We start from the raw sequence: 20,628 nt of genomic DNA, 5'->3' as shown, positions 1-20,628 counted from the left end.
CTCAGAAATCCACCTGCCTCTGCCTCCCAAGTGCTGGGATTAAAGGCGTGTGCCACCACTGCCCGCTTATTTACAGCTTTAATAAAATATTTAACCAATAAACTTCTGTCTGGAACTTTACATGGAGCATGATGCTGGAATGAATGGTTTACAAAACATGTTGAACATATGTCCATGAACTGGAGCTCTTAGAAAAATATTACTAAAACTGACCTGATCAAATAGTTTACTCTATTAATAATAGATAAATATACCAGATAAAAATAGATTATTTATATCATATACATTCTAAAATACAAATGTATGAAGAATTAGGATTTATAATATTCCTGTATATTAAAGTGAAAATGTAATTGGGAGGTCAAGAGATTCAGCTTCTATATTCAATAATTTGTACAGTGTTCTTAAATTATTATATCTACCAATTAGTAGTGTAAGCAGAAATGATTTTCTGAGGACATCTGGGGCTCTGAGGAGTTACAGAACACTTGTTAAGACTCACATGGCCTCTCCTTGGTGGAGAAGGAGCCTTAGGCTTTGCCTGGCCATCAGCTTGAAGCTGCTCACAGCATGAGGTTGGAAGCCTTCAGAAACAGCAGGTGAAGGAAGAAAGCCAGTATAGTGCTCTGTACCAAAGGATAACTCCCTCTCCAGGACCTTGGGATTGAAGACTACCTAATGTGAGCATTAAAATGGGTCCAGGTGTAGGAGTTCAATTTAGTAGAAGGACATTTGCATAGCACACACAAGACCCCGGGTTCAATCTTTAGGACTTAAAATCAGTGACTAAATTAATATTAAGATTACAACTTTCTGTAGTAATATGAACATCACAACACAAGGTGTAAGAGGGTGTGATGGTGCAGGTCTGTAATCCCAATACTTTGGAAACAAAGACAGGAGGATCAGGAGTTCAAGGTCAACTTTGGCTAGATAAGGATTTGAAGTAAGCTTGATCTCCTGAGATATTCCAAAAACTAAGAGGAAAAGAGGATTGTAAGTACAGCATAGAATGAGAAGAAGAAATACAGTTCAAGAAACCAGAGCCTAAGAGGTTTTTCCAGTTTCTTTTAAGGCTGTGAAGAACATAGTCATGAAATGTATACTAACATCCTGGTATCCAAATGATTAATGACACCCTTTAAGAAACATTATGTCAGCCATGCAAACCATTGATTTTATTGGTAACTTTTAAAGGGTATCTTGCTTTGCTTTCATACTACAACTTATTGTTATGTCATTAATCAGCCAAAGTTGTCAGAGTGTTTAAAATTCAGGCTTACTTTTATCTGCACAATTTTAATTTCATTTGATTGTATGTTAGCAAGAGACTTCCTTGTTTGGCCTCTGCGGTGTCCAAATTTACACTTATTTCTCATTACTTGTTCATCATCTTCTATGGGTCTTCGAACATATTTAAAGCGATCCTTGAGGGCTCGTTTCCACAAAAACTGTATAAAATAAATAATAAAGCAGGTTCAGTCAGTCTTTAAAGAGCTTTGTATAGTCCTGTAGAACAATAGGGTTAAAATTACTTTCATCGTATTATAATAGAAGCAGTGAATCAGTCCTTAGATTTATCCTGACAACAATTTTGTGCTCAAACTATATAATTCCTCAATTAGACACAAGAAATCAAAATGCAACAAAAACAAAGACAAACAACAAACAAAACCCAAACAAAGAAGTGTACTTTATCTTCTTGTGAGCATATGGAACCACCAAGAAAACATTAGTCAAAGGTTTGGCATCTACTTATTGCCATTGCTGGTTTCATGGCTCAAATCCCACAGTCCTTGATCTTGAGAAACCTCTGCAGCCTGTGTTGGGAAGATTCAGATTGCAGCACTGAAGCTATTATGTACTAACCAAAGACCTTCCAACAAGTAACCCCTTTAGCCTAGGCTCTTCAGCTACCAAATGGAGCAGCATGATCTTTCCTGACAAATGTGCATGCATGCCTGTGTGCACATGTGCGTGCGTGTGTGTGTGTGTGTGTGTGTGTGTGTGTGTGTGTGTGTGTGTGTGTGTGTAGGTGCATATGCAGGGGTATATCATATGTGTGCATGTGCATATAAAAGTCAGAGGTCAACCGTGGATTTTGTTTGTTAAGGAGCCACCTACTTTGATCTCTCACTGGCCTGGGGCTTAATGATTATGCTGGGTCTGCTTCAAGGATCTGTTTGTCCCTGCTTTCTCAGCACTAGGATCATAAGCATGCATGCATCATCATGCTATTTACGTGGGTGTTGACTATTAAGCTGGAGTGTTCATGCTTAGGTGCCAAGTACTTTACTGTCTGAGTTGAGAGACAGAGACAGAGAGACAGAGAGAGATGGAGACAGAGACAAAGAGACAGAGAGAGATAGAGAGAGGCAGAGAGAGAACATTCCTAAACTGTGTTTTTAATGATGTTGGGTGGTAGCAGATCATGCCTTTAATCCCAGCCCTTGAGAGGCAGAGGCTGGCGGATCTCTGAGTTTGAAGCTATCTTGGTCTATAGAGCCAGCTCTAGGACAGCCAGGGCTACACAGAGAAATCCTTTCTCTTAAAACCAGAGAAGGTGGGGAGGGGGAAGAGAAAGCATGCGTCTTGGGAACAGCTACTTGTGGAAGACACTTACAAAGTGTCATTCCTAAAGCATCTTGGTACCTGGCCAGTCTCCTGGAGGCATCCCACAGGCTCAGTCTGGAGCTGCTATGTGCTTTGATTAAGCTCCTGGACATGGCATGACTCAGAGATGCTCTGTCATCTCCCCCAGGCTTGGATGTTCTGCTATTGCTGTCTCACAAAACAGTAGATAGTTTGTGGTTTTCCTCCGTCCTGACATGAACCAGTTCAGATTGATTTGTTTGTTTCCTACAGTTCAGAAGAGATAGGAGTCCTGCTGTACCCATAGCCATCACCTGCTAGGATATCACGAAACGGGCAACTCTTCAGCCTTGCTTCACACATCTCTCAAACACAAGTGGACCAATTATGCATGCCTGTCCACATGAGTGTTTACTCTGTGAGTTGTGAGTGCCTGCTCTGTGACCCACGCTGTGAGCTATCACATACAGTATGAGTAGGTGGATTCAATAGAAAACAATTGTGCTGAAGTACGGCCATCCCCCATTCCCACTGTCTCCAGGTAAGGCTGTGAGAAGTTCTACACAGACTCAGCTTTCTCAATCAGTCTGAAATCATGTGCCCCTTATGACATGACATAACCTGCAATGTCTGGCAGGTACATACATTTTGTTGCAAACCCAAATATAATCATTGAGAAATATCAGATAAGTGAAGTGTGCACATCATTTTATATGATGCAGGGGAACAAACCAAAAACAACACTTGACCAAAAGTAAAAATCAGAGAAAACAGAAAAGGACAAAGAGATTAAATTAGAAAGAAAGAAAAAAAAATCCAGAAACAGAAGAACTAAATGCAATTCAGAATACAGATTGTATGGGACACTATGCAACTATTATTAATTTTCATGGGCATAAAAATAGCATTTTTATGCTATAGAGGAAACTGTCATGTAAAGGCCTTTGCTCAAGACTGGGAGGCATGTCTCTGTGGTAGTGAGCTTACCTACAATGTATGAGGCTCTATGTTCAGTTCTCGGTATGGTGAAACTAACCCAAAAAGCAACAATAACAGCAAAAAGATGTTTATAGTTACTTGTTTCTAAACAGTCATGTACCACAAACAACATGCAGGAAGAAGATAAATACCACAAAATCTTATTAGCTGATGAATCTGGAACAGCAGACTGCAAATGTTCCTCGATTCTCCTCCCTGAATTTCATATTTGAGGACATGTGATATAACCGGAGTAGACAGGAGCCACACACACCTAGTGGGTGCCAAGGGTCCCACTCACTGTCCCATGATGCTCATGACGATCCACACCACAGAGAACTAGGAATTATCTAGCACCAAATGTAACCATGTGAGGAGAAATCTTGGTCTTGAATACCTACCATAAATCACTGTATAAATTTGAAGAAGTTCAAAACAGTTTAAAATAAAAATCAGCCCTAAGAGTAACCAAGTACTTTCTCTCTTCTACTTTTGCTTCTTCATTCTCTTCTACACACACACACACACACACACACACCACATGCACACATGCATGTGCACATACATGGACATATACACCCATAATACACACATACCCCACAGGCAGTTCTCTCAGTATTCCTGGAAATTTTCTGCATCATGCAATTAGCATGAACATAACTTCATATAGAGATGTGGTGAGAGTTTGGGTAAATAACTATTCTAGCTTTAAGTGTGCAAATAAGGCCACAACCTGCTAAGCTATTTTCCATATCTGTCTATTATCTTTACATAGTATCTGGGAACATGTGTAGATTAAATGCCCACAGGAGTCCATGGGAGGGCATTAGTCATTACTTTGTAGGTATCTTACTTCAGTAACCATAGATGTAAAGTCCAAAATGTAATTGAATGGCAGGAGAGATGGCTTAGCAACTGAAGGCACTAGCAGCTATGACTGATGACCTGAATTTGATTTCCAGGATCTACACAATGGAGTGAGTAGAGGGGGGAGTGCACAGAGAGAGACGGAAAGACAAACAGACAGAGACAGACAGAGGAAGAGAGGCAGAGGAAGAGAGACGGGAAAAGAAAAAGAATAGAATTTTAAAATACAGCTATTTATTTGCTAATATGTATAAGACTCACTGGAAATATTCTTTATTTTCAAGTATCTCTATGCCCCCTGGCATATATGAAACAATGTGCCAGGTAAAACCTGTCTTTCTTGGGGAACAATGACATGAAAGCAATCTGTCCACATTCTCTACAAATGGACCACCTTGCTCCTCACTACATAATGCAGTGTCAGAGACTGAAGCTAAGGATGTAGGATTTATAGATAGAGACATGCCTGAAATTCTGTACACCACATCACTGATCAGATGGCCAACATATTGTAACTTGATGTAGAAGAAGCACCGAGGGTCAGTGTTACCTATAATGTCATGTCTGGAGATGTCAGAACCCTAGATTTTTTTTGTTGTTGTTGCTTGGTTACACTATTATGATTTTACTAAGAGGAAAGTTGGGTCAGTTTATAGCACACTGTACATGCAGAAACACAATTTTTTAAGATGGTGGCATCCTTTGTGAGCAAGAGTGGCTAAATGCTAGTCTTGACTTGCTATTGTCTCCAGATATGGGATGTCACTCTTTTCTGAGTTTGGGGAGTAAATGAGAATTGCTAAGGCCTCTGTCATTCCAAATCTTCTGACTTTGTTCGTACACATTACGCCTTTACTCAAAAATGGGACAGTGTTAGAGAGAAAGGGAAAAGGAAAGAAGAGAAAAAGGAGAGAATGATGGAGGGGGAAGAAGAAAAAGCTCCTTGCCTATATGTAGTTGAGATAGTGAGATACAGAATCTCTGCCATGTTAACCATGTTTACCAAAATGGATTTATATAAGGATAGATACAGGAGGAAAACAGTTCCACACACCTACAGTTTTCATGGTTGTTTACTTTCCTGTGATGAACATTCAACTCTTTGTTACAATTTTAAAGTACTTTTTTATATGTACAGTTCACTAATGTTAGGCACATTTCCTTTGTTACAATGATGACACGAAGATTCCCTGCTTGACTTGCTTGACACAGCGCTAAGCTGCCTTCAAAGTCCTGGTCCTCCTGCTCCAGCCTGCCAAATGCTAATATGTCTGTTTGTATGCCCAGTTCCTAAGCTTGAGCAGCAGTCCTCAACCCTTGGTCTCCTTAGAGCCTCCGTGAGCGTTTGAAAGCCTTGGTGGCAGGATCTATCTTCACATCATTTAACTCAGAATCTCTGAGGCTCCTGAAGGATAAACACCATGAAACTGTTTTGTGGAGCATCCTTAGAGTCTACCTAATCCAGACAGCAAAGACAGAGAGGGAGGGTCAGGACAAGACCTCAAAGCCCTTCAAGGGCTTCAAGACAACTTCCCTTTGATTACATCAGAAAGCGAGAAGCACCCCCAGATGCACTTCTCTGATGCAGCTATGTTCTCCTGTTGGGCACGTCCCATCATACAGGACCTCCCAGACAGCTTTAAGAGAAGGACAGAAAGATGGTGGCTCACAGCTAGAGGTAAAAGAGAAGAGAGAGCTAAGGCAAAGAAATGAAAGATATGGAAGCTGAGAGACAGAGAGAAAGAAAGAGAAAGGAGTGAGGGGAGAGAGAGGGAAGGAGGGACATGTAGAGAGATACAGATACATAGGCACACACACACACATGAGAGAGAGAGAGAGAGAGAGAGAGAGGGGGGGAAGAGAGAGAGAGAGAACACAAATTCAATTCTACACAAAGAACTATAAGCAACTAAGAAATTCTGAGAGTGGGAGAAATAGTCTTTCTCAAGAAAGAGAGCAGTAGTTGGTTTTTCAATACCAAGAAAACAGCCCTGAAAACATATACATGAGAGCATCATGCAGACTAATATATTTAGGAATATAGATTCATACATGTAAAACAATAAAGATGAAGCTGTGAATCTGAAAGTGCAAGGAGTATATGAAAAGGTTTGGAGGGAGGAAAGGAATCAATGATATATTTATAATCTTAAAGATAAAAGAAAAATCAAGAAAATGAAGATATTAGAGCCAGAGTGGAAAATGCAAAGCTCTAATATCAAATGGATTGAGATGAACAGGATGGTGAGCCCACATAGTTACTTACAAAGCCACAGCCGTCCTCATCCAGGAAAGGATGGGCCTGCAGCAGAGCATTTACCACATCGTTGTATTGCTGCGTGGTGGGGTACCTGTTTACCACAACATATAAGACAGATTTCATTTCCAGCAGTGCCCAAGTAAGGTGAATCTAAAGCACAGGTTTCTAAAGTTTCTCTTACTATGGTGTCCGTGTGTGTGTGTGTGTGTGTGTATGTGTGTGTGTGTGTGTGTGTGTGTGTATGTGTGTGTATGTGTATGTGTGTGTGCAAGGTGTGTGCATATGTGTGTATGTATATTTCTGTGTATGTGTCTGTATGTGTATGTGTTGTATGTTAGTGTGTGTTCTCTCTCCCTGTGTGCATGTGTGTGTAGGGTATATGTGTATATATGTGTGTGTATGCGTTAGTGTGTATTGTGTGTATGTATGCATTAGTATGCATTCTTTCCCCTGTGTGTGTGTCTGTAGTGTGTGTGTGTATGTGGTGTGTATGTGTTAGTGTATGTTCTCTCTCCTTGTGTTTGTATGTAGGGTATATGTATATGTATGTGTGTGATGTATGTGTGTGTTCTCTCTACCCATGTGTGTACGGAGGGTATATGTATATGTATGTGTATGTGTATGTATATGTGTGTGTGGTGTATGTAAGTATGTTAGTATGTGTTCTTTATGAGTGTGTGTATGTGTGTGTGCAGATATGGAGCCCTTAAGTTAACATTGTTCCCACGTGTGGTCTCCACCTTGTTTGTTGAGACAGGGTCTCTCTTTGGGACCTGGGCCAAACTAGACAAGGCTGGCTGGCCAGTGAGTACCAGGCACTTACATGCCTATTCATCCTAGAGCAATAGTTACAAGCCTGTGCAGTCATGCCTGAATTTTTATATGGGTTTGGGGCTATGCAGCAAATACTTAACCAACTGGGATAATAACCCCAGTCCCTCTCCTAAATCTGCACATATTGAACTTCCATTCAATATGTCCTCCATAAGCCAAGGAAACTTGATTCCTAACAAATTCTACTGTTCAGTGAGCACAGCTCCCTCCTCCACTCAGTGTGTTCTCACTGTTACTCACAGCGAGCCTTCCAGGTACTTAGTCATATCTGCCTGGAGAAATTCAATGATCCTTATCCGCATGCTGTGGTCAGGGCGCTTCTGCTCCGCCAACATGCACTTGACATCATAGGGAAACTCCGGTAAGATGTAGGACTTAGTCCACTGTAATGCTTTATGCCTTGCTACAACATGTTTTACATTTCTCCTATGGAATAAAAACACAAAGAGTAAAATTCTGTTTCAAATCTATACGTAATGCATTATGCTCTGAAAATCTAGGCTATAAACCATTTCCCTGATAGCTAAATAGATCATATAAATACTTCTCATCCTAGAAGAAATGTCATAATCACATATGTTTTAAAATTAAACCCAATGTTGGAGAATATTGCTCCATATATCTTGAAGAGCCAAGCCGTGATGTTTATCTAGAAATCAAAGGGAATACTTAACAGACAGAGAAGATAAACTGCAATCCTGCCGAGCAAGTGAAGCCAAATACATTAGTCTCAGTTCCCAGTTAGGAAAAATATTGTCTACTCTGCTGGTATTTGTAGCAAAATACAAGATGTACCTGATTCAGTTGGTCCTTGGCTATTTCAGTATTGGAAAGCTGGTCTCTACACTAAAATAAGGTTCAGTGTTTTTACTCCAGTCATAGGAAGATACTACACAAAGGGACAGAAAACTATAATGCTATGTCAGTCATCTGCTGCGGAAAGCTGCAGGCAACCACATGGAATGTGATAATGCTGATTAAAATCTGCCAAACATACATTTACTAAAATTAACTGACTGTATCCTTGAAATTTGTGGATCTTATGCCATAAGAGAAAAGCATCAATAAGACTGTTTTTAAAATTGAGCTTCAGAACCACACTGAAACCTTAAATCAGAGGTTGATCCTTGTGTATGCAAACACAAAGAAGGCTCTAGCATAATATTTAGAAGCTACCACTAACCAAAGGCAGTGGGGGCTGTCAACCTAGCTCATTAACAGGCTTAAGTGGGATGGAGGTGAGGGACGGTGGCAAGTGGAGTAAAGACAACAGAGACATTCTTACACGAGTCTCTGAAGGTTAGTTCTCTGGGCACAGTTGAATTTAGTCACTCCAACAAAATTCAGAGTCATTTTATCAAGCCATGCTTCCTTTAGTATCATAAGCCGTGCTCTATAAGAATGTATGTGCATAGAAGATGGGAGCTCAGGAAGCAGAAGGCTTCTTGGTCTCTTTTTATCGTAATCTCCTGCACACATCCTCCCTTTGGCATTTTCTGTACACATGGAGAAGAATGTTCTGGCTACACTAGGCATACAAAAAATTTCATACTGGACTCAGTATAGCAACAGGCAACTGCCAGACATAAATTTCTACTTCAGCTCAAATTATCCCTTAGTATGTGTCTCTCTCACTACACTCAGCCACTCTGCCAACATGTATAGGTGTACCCTAATCCCACCCCTCTCTCTTCCCATGATCTCAATTCTTCCATGGACAGATTCATTGTCTTTTACAGAGACGGGGTAGAGAGTGTACACACAAATGTTGAAGACTCTGCTGTCCCACAGTCTTAGAAGGCCGGTGATATAGGAGGTTACAGTACAGCTCCACACCCACGGCTTTCTCCAGTAAATTTTTGGTAACAAATACAGTCATAAACTCTCAGTGGCCTTCTAATCTTGCTGCCACCCTTACTCACTTTATTCCATCAACAGAGAGCTTCAATATGCCAATGGTATCAAATGGAACTTAGTACAATTTTTTTTTTTTTTTGGTAGCACGTATTTTTTTTTCTGTGTTTCTTGTCCCCTGGTCCTCATTAAGGTAGGAACTACAAGGCATGTCATTATTCTATCAAATATTCAAAATGTGGGCTGGAGAGATGGCTCAGCAGTTAAGAGCACTGACTGCTATTCCAGAGGTCCTGAGTTCAAATCCCAGAAACCATATTGTCGCTCACAACCATCTGTAATAGGATTCGATGCCCTCTGGTGTTTCTGAAGACAGCTGCAGCAATAGATATAGATATAGATATAGATATAGATATAGATATACATACATATACATATATATATACATATACATATCATATACATATACATATACATATACAATTCTTTAAAAAATTCAGAATGCAGCATGACCCATACAGGATCCACTAAAGATAACAGCCCCTCATGTTTCAACTAGACAGATTAGGCAAATCAAAGGTATCAAAAGTTTTCCTTTCTTTCCATTCAAGCAACACATTTTTGGTATGAATATAATTTAAGCAACGCAAATAAATACTAGAGAAAATGACTATTCTGCAAGAAAGAGGACTTTCAAAACCTAACAAATATATTCATAATTGGAAGTAGATAGCTGTAGCTACAGCTATTTCCCATCTATAAAATTATATTTGCATTGTATTAAAAAATTATAACATCTTAAAAGATGTTAAAATGATTCCCATTACTTTTAGCAAGCTAGAGTTTAGCACAGCAGCCGCAGGTTGTCTGATACTAGGTGTAGCAGTAGAATGGGCTCCCAGGTTGAAAGGGCACTAATATTGCTCTTTTGATTTTTACGTTTTGACTTTCTGACAAGCTTATCACCACACCAATAGCTCAGTTTTCAATCCTGGGTATAAAGTAAACCCCCGACTCATTTAAAATATGTTAATGTGACCCCAGTTTGAGAGCATACTGTTTACTAACTACTCAGTTCATACAGTGATAAAAATAAATGTCCATAATAAAATTTACAGTAAAGCCAGCAATTTGACAAATGACAGCATCATTGCTACAGTTTTAAATTTGTTTCAGACACTGACAAATAATAATTATAGTACATATTTATGAGATTAAAGTAATACTGTGGTATACCTATAGAATAGTTATATATTGTGGAATAATTGAGCAAGTAGATTGACCTATCCATCATCTCTAGTTCTTACTGATAATTTCACCTGCCCAATTGAAATATTACACTGTTAAATTTGAATTAATTTTTTTAAATGATGAGATGAGAGTTCTCATAAAAGACTCATTGGCTTTCTAACTTTGTCTAAGTGTAAGAAGAATGAAAACATCATCAAGCTCTTCCCAAAAAGCAGACTACCTACAGTTTAGTGGGGTTCATGGAGGGTAGTAATGCTACTTCAGTGAAGAACAGGCTCAGTGGAGTATCAGCCTGTTAGGGAAAACCTTCACAGAAAATGTTGAGTATCTCTAGAGAGCGGAAGAGACCTAGCTGTTACATCAGGACAGGGATTCTCCTTTGAATGGGGCAGATACATCCCTTAGCAAGGTTAATGTATGATATTTTAACATTCTCTTTATTTACATTTCAAATGTTCTCCCCTTTCCTGGTTTGCCCTCGAAATACCCCATATCCTCTCCCCCCTCCCCCTGCTCACCACCCCACCCTCTCCTGCTTTCTGGCCCTGGCATTCCCCTACACTGGGGCATAGAGCTTTCACAGGACCAAGGGCCTCTCCTCCCATTGATGACCGACTAGGCCATCCCCTGTTACATATGCAGATGGAGCCATGAAAAATTATTCTTTTCTTTTCTAGGTCCACAGGGAATATCACCCTGAGAGCAGAGAAAGGCCCCATCACTGAAGGGCAGGCCCCTGGGTTATAAGAGGTTTAATAAGAGCCTGAAAAGTAAGAATTGTGATTTTTGTGACCTCCCAGTTCATCTCACAGAGACTCACAGTTAAGTTAAACCCTGTGTGTGTGTATGTGTGTGTGCGCAAGTGACCCCACGCGCGCGCATGCGCGCGCGCGCGCGCGCGCGCGCGCGCGTGTGTGTGTGTGTGTGTGTGTGTGTGTGTGTGTGTGTGTGTGTGTGTTGTCCCATTCTTTCTGTACATATTGTTGTGGAAAAGGAAACAGAGAAAAGCTCTCTCATTATTGGCTCAAATGTAAGAATGAAAGTAAATCCATTTTATATATTTTACTTCATTTTTCCTGTGTGCAGGTGAACCACCAGGTCGAAAGCCAAGCCTTTGTGGCCAGAGGCTGCAGTAACATTCTACCCTCATTGTGTGGAATGAGTGGATTGTGATAGCAATGCTCCAGAAAGATTTAGGAATGTATGAAGGAAAGGAATGTTAAACATAAAATGATGTAAAAGCTGGGCATGATTTTGCAAGCCTGTAACCCTGGCAATCGGGAGACAAAGGTAGAAGGATTAAGGGCCTCTTTTCCTGCAGAGCAAGTCTGACGCCAGCCTGGGCTACATGAGGCCCTGTCTCAAAACAAACAAATGAAACCCTGCCATTGCAGATAGAAAAATCTTCCAGAAACTTGTAACTAAATGGACAAAATTCACATACTTCCAAAAGCATGTTTCCATTGTATTAGAACAACCCACAGACATGAGGGAGCCACTGACTAGTAACCCACCAGAATGCTAATGACAAGAAGTGTCACCACCACCAGAGGCAGCATTAACCTGCATCCCAGAGGGGAAGGGACACAACGTTCATGCTCCCCAGGGACTGAACAGAATGACCAGATCCCACAGGCTACTCCGATTTGAAATTTCATTGTCTCTGAAGAGCCCTCACCCCTATTGAAAACCCCAAGGACTTTTAAAGTGACAACAACTTCATAATTATGGGGTGAGAGTGAATACTGCCCATCTGGAGCCAACCTTCATAACCATTTGTTCCAATTCTCTGTCTGCCTTAACGTTTGTGTGACTATTAAATAAAGCCTTTGGAATGCATCATTAAACTTAGCAGACCACACTAACTTCCAACAGCCCTTAAAGACAAGGCAGTTCTGACACCTAAAACTTACACATGAGATTATATTGCTCTGTGTAGCCCACCTAGCTGTTTTTCTTTGTTCTGTTATTAGAATTTCCATACCATCTTCCACAGCGGGCATGTCACTCAGAGTAACCTGGATCTATGCTCTGGGCTATGGTTATTCACGCTGGCTCTGAATTAGCTATCATTTGTTTACTTGTCAATGTATTTATTCTGAGTTTTGAGATAGAGTTGGTGCAGGCTCTCTCTGCATAGCTCCAGTTAGTCTATAACTCACTATGGAGCCCAGCAGGATATGAGGTCAATGAAGCAGACATCATTTCCTGCTGTTTCTTCAATGCTTCCAACTATACCTGACATGCAACAAGTACTCAGAAACATATGGGAGGGATGGCTGATTGGTTAATACTGACTTAGCTTAGCACTCCTAAGTATTTTCTATTTTATAGAATTAGCAGATATTACACAAAGAATTATAGGTTTATCAGGTAAATTTATTTTTTATCTACAGGCTCCCTCATAGTTGTTGTTATATGATTTTACACTGGAAGTTTTTCACCATGGAATAGTAGCCCTACTCCCTGGTAACAGGACTCAAACAAAGAACTTTGGGTAGAAGAGCCACCTGTGGATCCACTCAGAGATTCTGTTGTTCCACTGACCTGCAATGCAGTAGCTAAATATGGCACTGTACCACTTATGTGCTCTCTGACGCCCTTGTAATGTTATCAAAGTCTGACTATGAGGTCTGGAAGCTTCTCTCTTCCTCTCTTTGGCCCATGGGACTCCTTATCCTGTTTTCTGCCACAACTCTCAAACCTTCCAGTGTAAGATGCCTTTTCTGTCCTAGATCCTAAGTCCCAGGACGCCTGGCTGCCCAAGCATCCTGGTGTAACCTTGCTCTTCTACCTGGGACCACAACCTGCAAGAACTAAGAACAGAACCTCATTAGACCCACTGCTTGCTAGATAATATAAATGATACATGAAACTTATGACTGCCAACTGTGTGCCAGGCGCTAGGGACTTTTCATACAACACACCATTTACCACTCTATTCATTCTACAGATGGGCACAGACCCACTTATTCCAGGAAACATCTTATTCAGTTGCTAAATGACAAAGCCAGGCTCCAAAACTAAGTTCTTAATTATTTGCTTGTCCCTGGTCCCCAGCGTTACTAACCTTGCCATCTCAGGGTTAACATGCTAATATAATACTTACATTTACCCCTCTCTCAGCTCATTTATCTTGCAGAGCTGTGTGTGAACCACGAGGTATGGCAGAGGGTCTCAAGACCTGCCCTCTAATCACAAGGGTCTCCTGCAAGCCTTTTCAATTTTTTAACCTGCTCACACAGATTTGACACAATGAAAAAGTGCATAAAGTGCATAAAGTACATAAAGTACTTGTTCCCTTAAGTAGTGAACATTTGTTGACACTACACAGGGATGACTAGTCTCTGGTACTCACTTCCCATGGCTCTTGGACAGCAGAGCCAAGGACAGACGCATATAGGAGCTGAGAATGCTAATCAGAAGACTGAGACATAGCAAAGTGGTAGTGCTCATGGAGCATGTGTGAGGTCCTGGTTTCATTCACCAGCATGGTTGAGAAGACTCACTGCACATCTGATCAGAAACTGTACTAAAAACTCGAAGCAGGCTGGCATACTTTATTGACCCTTCTCTATTACATTCTTGGGTAGACTGTATATACAGGTGTGTTGCTGTCTCTGGTCTGCGATACCCACATGATAATGGCTATAACTAATAGATCAGAAATGTTGATATTTGCTTAGCAGAGTGGTACAGAAGCTCATTTTATTCTATCACACAGCAGCAGCCAGACCACGAGAAAAGTCATTAAAACAATCTCTAAATATGCATGAAACCATGACTAACTTATAATTATGACCCAGGGCAGAAGCAGAGCTTCTGCCCATGTCTTTAAAGTTCAAGTAGAGAGACTTTAAAGCAACATGTACGAAACCTTGGTTTATTGGATCCCCTGTCTTACCTCACTTGAGTAGAGGTAGATTTAAAAAAGAAAGAATTCCACTGCAGAAAAAAAAAAACATTTCCAGCACATCACTAGCACATGATGTTGTTGTCTCCTAATGGTCTTTGCATCTAGAAAGGTATTTAAACCATTCAGGAGCTGCCACAGAATCAACCATCTGTCACCCACGAGAAGTCTGCTGCACAGTGTTCCACTCCGCTGGGATATATATCTGATTTAACTATCACCACAGACTTTCCCAGAGCCAAAGTCAGGAGAGTCTGAAGCCTCTGGAGATCAGCTTTTCCCCTTTCATGTGTAGATAGTCTCCGTGGAAAGCACAAGGGAAGACCAGGGAGTATCCCCAAGAGTCTCAGGTGCCTTTGTGGAATCTGGTGGAGAGTTACCAGGTGCTTAGCTGAGATGCCACTCGTGGATGCCATGTGGTGTTACATTCCAGAGAGTTACAGAAATAATTTTGGGGAGGCAAGTGGAAGGAAACTGAGCCCTCAAACCAGCACTTGCTCTGTAGCTTGTTCCCGCATCTTGAAAGCAGTTGGCTTCATGAAAGTCCAGTGGACAAATACCTTTGAATTTATTGCCTGTTATAAGACAATGGGAAATAAACCCAGAAGTTGTTTGGAAAGATATTTGATATTGAAAGATATTTGGTTTTGAATGCTTCAAAAGGTCTAAACACCAAATTATTGTTATTCAAACATATATCATGTCTTTCAAAAGTATTCAGTTCACATTCATCAGCTCAATTTTGAAAGGCTAATTGGATTTTAAGGTAATAAGATACATTCTACTTATAAAATAAAAGGATGTGGTCACTGTCTGTGGTTTTTATAGTCTGAGGAGGGACTGTAGACTTTAATAAACCAAGGTCATTGTCTACTTTTGTAAGCAGGACAAGGATTACAGAGAAGATACTGCTTATAGAAGACTGAACCTAGACGGTCTGGATGTCACTGGACGGTGGCTAAAGAGTTTTAAAGCAGCAATTCTCAACCTGTGGGTCAAGACCCCTTGGGGTTGTCCAATGACCCTTTCACAGGGGTCACATAAGACCATGGAAAACCATAGATGTTTACATCATGATCCATAACTGTAGCTAAATTGCAGTTATGTAGTAGCAATGAAATTAATTTTATGGTTGGGGTATCACCACAACATGAGGAACTGTATTAAAGTGTTGAAGCATTAGGAAGATTGAGAACTACTGTTTTAAAGCATGGGCAGATTTTAGTCAGGTAGGCAGATAAGGGGACTGCACAGACTAACACAAAGGACATACAAGAAGCCCTTGACACATAACTATCAAATGTATAGAATAGCAGACGGACAGAAGGAAAGCATAGAGGATTCCTTTAATTATTCTATTTTGCATGGCTGGCTGGTGTCATCATGTCTGAGATGAATCATGACACGAAGGCATCTTCTCTCCACACCAGTCTATAGGACCACACAGGTCTCATCTTGTCTCACAGAGCCAATTGCCTAGAAGAAAGCATCTGATCATGCAGGACCTGTTAGTTTCCCTTCCCTGGTTCCACGAATGAAACAATACTGAATAACTGGGTCCATTAGCACTGGAGAGCTAACCTATTTTCAGAGAGAACTTCTTTGAAGTTTGCTGGGTGAGTCATTACAGAGGGAGCGGAGCATCTATAACTGGCAGAACAGTGCATCCTCCTAAGAAAAAGCAAAGGAAGGAGGCAGGCAGGGACACTGAAAAGGAGTGTCTGGAACCCGGCCCCCAGAGCTTGAGGAATTTAAAGATTCTGCCTCAGAGTTTGTTGATTGTTTTTCTTATAATAAGCCTGTTTTGTCCTGTTTTGTCTTTAGTTCTCATGGACTTTTCTTCTTACATTCAAACATACTTGTATATATATATATATATATATATATATATATATATATATATATATATATATGTATGTATGTATGTATATATGTATGTATACATATATATGTATATATATGTGTGTGTTCATGTACATAAATGTGTGCATGTGTATGTATGTATGTATATATGTATCATGCATGTATATACATACACCACACACACACACACACACACACACACACACACACATAAAATGAGGTTCTTTCCTAGAGAGAGGTAATAGGCGATCTAACACCCAAGCCCGCAGACAAAGGTTGTGGCTTATATATTCTGGTTTCTAAGCCTTCTGCCCTCTTAACTTCTAAAGCAGTCTTGTTTTGACTCCTGCCTGCCACTTGGTAGGTGTGATGAAGGATGGGAAATATGAAGGTCCTCATTCCTGTTTTTCAACAGGGATCAGAGATAGTGAGAAGGTAGGTGCTCTAGTTCTTACCCCTGATTCTCCTCACATTGCGACAGTGACAGTAGCAATACCAGCAGCTTCATATAGGGAAGGACAGCTGGAACCTCACAGTTCATTGTGTCATGTAGTCACAGCGAAGGAAAGCTTTAGGATTCAAACAGCACTGTGGGCAGAAAGGTGGGAATGGCACTGCCTTGGAAATGGCTTTGCAATTTCTGGACCATCATTTGAACCAGGAATGCCCAGGTAACTGATTTCTGCCTAGGCTCTCTCTCCCTTTCCCCTTCCTAAGCCACATCCCCAGACTTTGCTTCGGCCTTTATTTTAAGATAACATTTCACTAAGTTGTGCAGGGTGACCTTGACCTAGTGACCTTCCTGCTTCAGCCTCCCAGGTGGCTGCTGTTATAAGCCTGCACCACCAAGCTGGAGGTGGAAGAAGGAAGCTCTCTCTTCCATCTCCTAGTTCACCACTCCCCAAAAGAGTTGTGCAACAAAGGCTGTAACACAGACTATTTAACAACTATCAGGAAACTATCTTGAAACCCCTTGAATTCTCAAACTCTCCGTTTTATTCATTTATAAAAAAGAGAAAGCAATATCTCTTTTGTGTCAAGAAGACTAAGTCAGATGATGATATAAAGGGTTTGTAAACACACACACGCACACTCATGGAAACACAGACACACAGAAAGACACATACACAGACTCAGACACACAGATACATAAAGACACACACAGACATACACACACACCATCTGATTGGTTGTTTTGAATACTTCTTCCACACCTGGAACATTTCACTCTGCAAGGACTCTTCTCGTGCATGGTAGATGCATGGACCACCTGAGCTGAGTGACTGTAAAGGCTAGAGAAAGATGCTGAGGTACCTGCTACCCCTCTTTAGTTTTGTCTCAGCACTGAATTCCTACAAGCGGTTCTCCAGGTCCATAGTTTTTTTTTTTTTTTTTTTTTTTTTTTTCCACTTATGATGCAATAGAACCCAGACACTGAAGTTTCACAGTGTTAGGTTCAGGGTAGGACACCTGAGGAACTTCTCAGCAAAACAGTTTCTCTATCTGGAATAGTCAAGTTAAAGCTGCCCATAAAATGGAAGGCAAAACTAAAGATTGTATTCCATTCAAGCTCTACAGGACATAATCTGGTAATCTCCAGATTACCTTGGTTAGATTATGATGGATGAATATACTTTACCCCAGCTAAGAATAAACACTTGAAAGAAATGTTTAACATCATCAAAACTTCTTTGTCAACTCAACATTGATATTTTACTCAACACCTCCATCACTTGATAAAAGCTTACCTTTTAGGACAACAAAAAGTTTTAAATTACAGTGTATTTAAGCACACAAAGTCTCATAAAAATAAAGACAAACATCTTTTGACTTTAAAATATTATAAAGTTTGTGTCTCACCTCTGTTTTAATACTCTCTGGTCAATGAGTCTATTGTCAAGAAAGACTGGATACAAAGATGTCTGGTCCCCATGGGGGTTTTGTTCGTACCTGGAGCAAAGTGGAAGAGTGATGTATAGTCATGGGATGTTAAATAGAAGTAATAGCCACTGATCTCATGACTTTAGAAGGGGAAGCTTCAACCTGTCTTCATCCTATCCAAGCTCACATGAGACTCATGGCCAAGAACATTGCAAAGAAGACCCTGTGCCTCACCTCATACAATGCTCCTCTATGGAGTAGACTGATACCAGTTCACCTTACTGCCTTCACCTGTCTGGTAGAGGATGTGTGTGTGTGTGTGTGTGTGTGTGTGTGTGTGTGTGTGTGTGTGTGTAGAAATCAACCTCAGATGTCATTCCTTGTGAACTATCCACCTTGTCTTATTATGAATTGGGGCTTGCTGATTTTTCTAGGGTGGCTGGGCAGTGGGGCCCAACTGTCTGCCTTTCACCATCTCCCAGTACAAGGCTAGCCACTACACCTGCCCTTTCATGTGAGTACTGTGTAATGAACTTATCTGGCATATTTTTAAGTAGTGTTGAGATAAAATTTTCTTTTGTGAAGTAGAGTCTGTGTTTTTCAGTTAATTGTCTTCCAGTGAAGACAAGTGCTTGACCGTGTCAGATCTCTCCTCTACTCCCTCCAATTTTTAAGGGGAAGTTTTTTTTATTACCATAAAAGTTCTTCATCTACCCTCCATCGCTCAGGAAACCCAGGAGTCCAGAATGAAAGGGAGCTTTCTCATGGCCACAGGCTACACAATAATAGTGCCAGAATGTGTACCTCTGTACCAGATCCAATAAAAAACAACCATCAAGAAGCAACTGTAATGAAAGCAGTCCTAAGAGAAAAACTAATAGCTTTAAGTGCCTCCAAAAAGAAACTGGAGAGAGCATACACCAGCAATTTGACAGTACATTTGAAAGCTCTAGAACAAAAAGAAGCAAATTCACTTAAGAGGACTTAAAGGCAGGAAATAATCAAACTCAGGGCTGAAATCAACCAAATAGAAACAAAAAGAACTATACAAAGAATCAACCAAACCAGGAGCTGGTTCTTTGAGAAAATCAACAAAATAGACAAACCTTTAGCCAGACTAACTAGAGGGCACAGAGGCAGTATCCTAATTAACAAGATCAGAAATGAAAAGGGAGACATAATGACAGACACTGAGGAAATCCAAAAAATCATGAGATCCTACTACAAAAATCTATACTCAACAAACCTATACTAGAAAACCTGGATGAAATGGACAATTTTCTAGACAGATACCAGGTACCAAAGTTAAATCAAGATAAGATCAACAATCTAAACAGTCCCATATCTGTTCATGAAATAGAAACAGTCATTAATAGTCTCCCAACCAAAAAAAGCCCAGGACCAGATGGGTTTAGTGCAGAGTTTATCAAACCTTCAAAGAAGACCTAATACCAATACTCCTCAAAACTATTCAACAAAATAGAAACTGAAGGCACTCTACCCAATTCGTGCTATGAAGCCACAATTACTCTTATACCTAAACCACACAAAGACCTAACAAAGAAAGGGAACTTCAGACCAATTTCCCTTATGAATATCGATGCAAAAATACTCAATACAATTCTTGCAAACCGAATCCAAGAATACATCAAAACGATCATCCATCATGATCAAGTAGGCTTCATCCCAGGGATGCAGGGATGGTTCAATATTTGGAAATCCATCAACGTAATTCACCATATAAACAAACTCAAAGAAAAAAACCACATGATCATCTCATTAGATACTGAGAAAGCATTTGTCAAAATCGAACATCCCTTCATGATAAAAGTCTTGGAAAGATCAGGAATTGAAGGCCCATACTTAAACAAAGTAAAAGCAATATACAGCAAACCAGTAGCCAACATCAAACTAAATGGAGAGAAACTTGAAGCAATCCCACCAAAATCAGGCACTAGACAAGGCTGTCCACTCTTTCCCTACATATTCAATATTGTACTTGAAGTCCTAGCCAGAGTAATTAGACAACAAAAGGAGATCAAAGGGATATGAATTGGAAAGGAAGAAGTCAAATTATCACTATTTGCTGATGATATGATAGTATACTTAAGTGACCCCAAAAATTCCACCAGAGAGCTCCTAAACCTGATAAACAACTTGAGCAAGTAGCTGGATATAAAATTAACTCAAGCAAATCAGTGGCCTTCCTCTACACAAAGGATAAACAGGCAGAGAAAGAAATTACAGAAACAACACCCTTCACAATTGTTACAAATAATATAAAGTACCTTGGTGTAACTCTAACTAAGCAAGTAAAAGATCTGTTTGACAAGAA

General features: G+C 40.3%; 1 protein-coding gene across 2 annotated transcripts in view; it reads right to left on the bottom strand.

The window, feature by feature from the left end:
- Positions 1-20,628, bottom strand: part of Samd3 (sterile alpha motif domain containing 3) — a 52,604-nt gene that overhangs the window by 26,379 nt on the left and 5,597 nt on the right. For both annotated transcript variants that reach the window (XM_031380326.1, XM_031380327.1), the window contains exons 4-7: positions 18,273-18,362; positions 7,772-7,957; positions 6,704-6,788; positions 1,284-1,451 (exon numbers count right to left, since the gene is read on the bottom strand). In XM_031380326.1, the coding sequence (XP_031236186.1) occupies positions 1,284-1,451; positions 6,704-6,788; positions 7,772-7,957; positions 18,273-18,362 (529 nt within the window). The remainder of the gene's footprint in view (positions 1-1,283; positions 1,452-6,703; positions 6,789-7,771; positions 7,958-18,272; positions 18,363-20,628) is intronic.

The sequence above is a fragment of the Mastomys coucha genome, unplaced genomic scaffold (assembly GCF_008632895.1).
Source record: "Mastomys coucha isolate ucsf_1 unplaced genomic scaffold, UCSF_Mcou_1 pScaffold2, whole genome shotgun sequence".
Classification (NCBI taxonomy): domain Eukaryota; kingdom Metazoa; phylum Chordata; class Mammalia; order Rodentia; family Muridae; genus Mastomys; species Mastomys coucha.
This window is presented reverse-complemented; position numbering and strand designations above follow the sequence as displayed.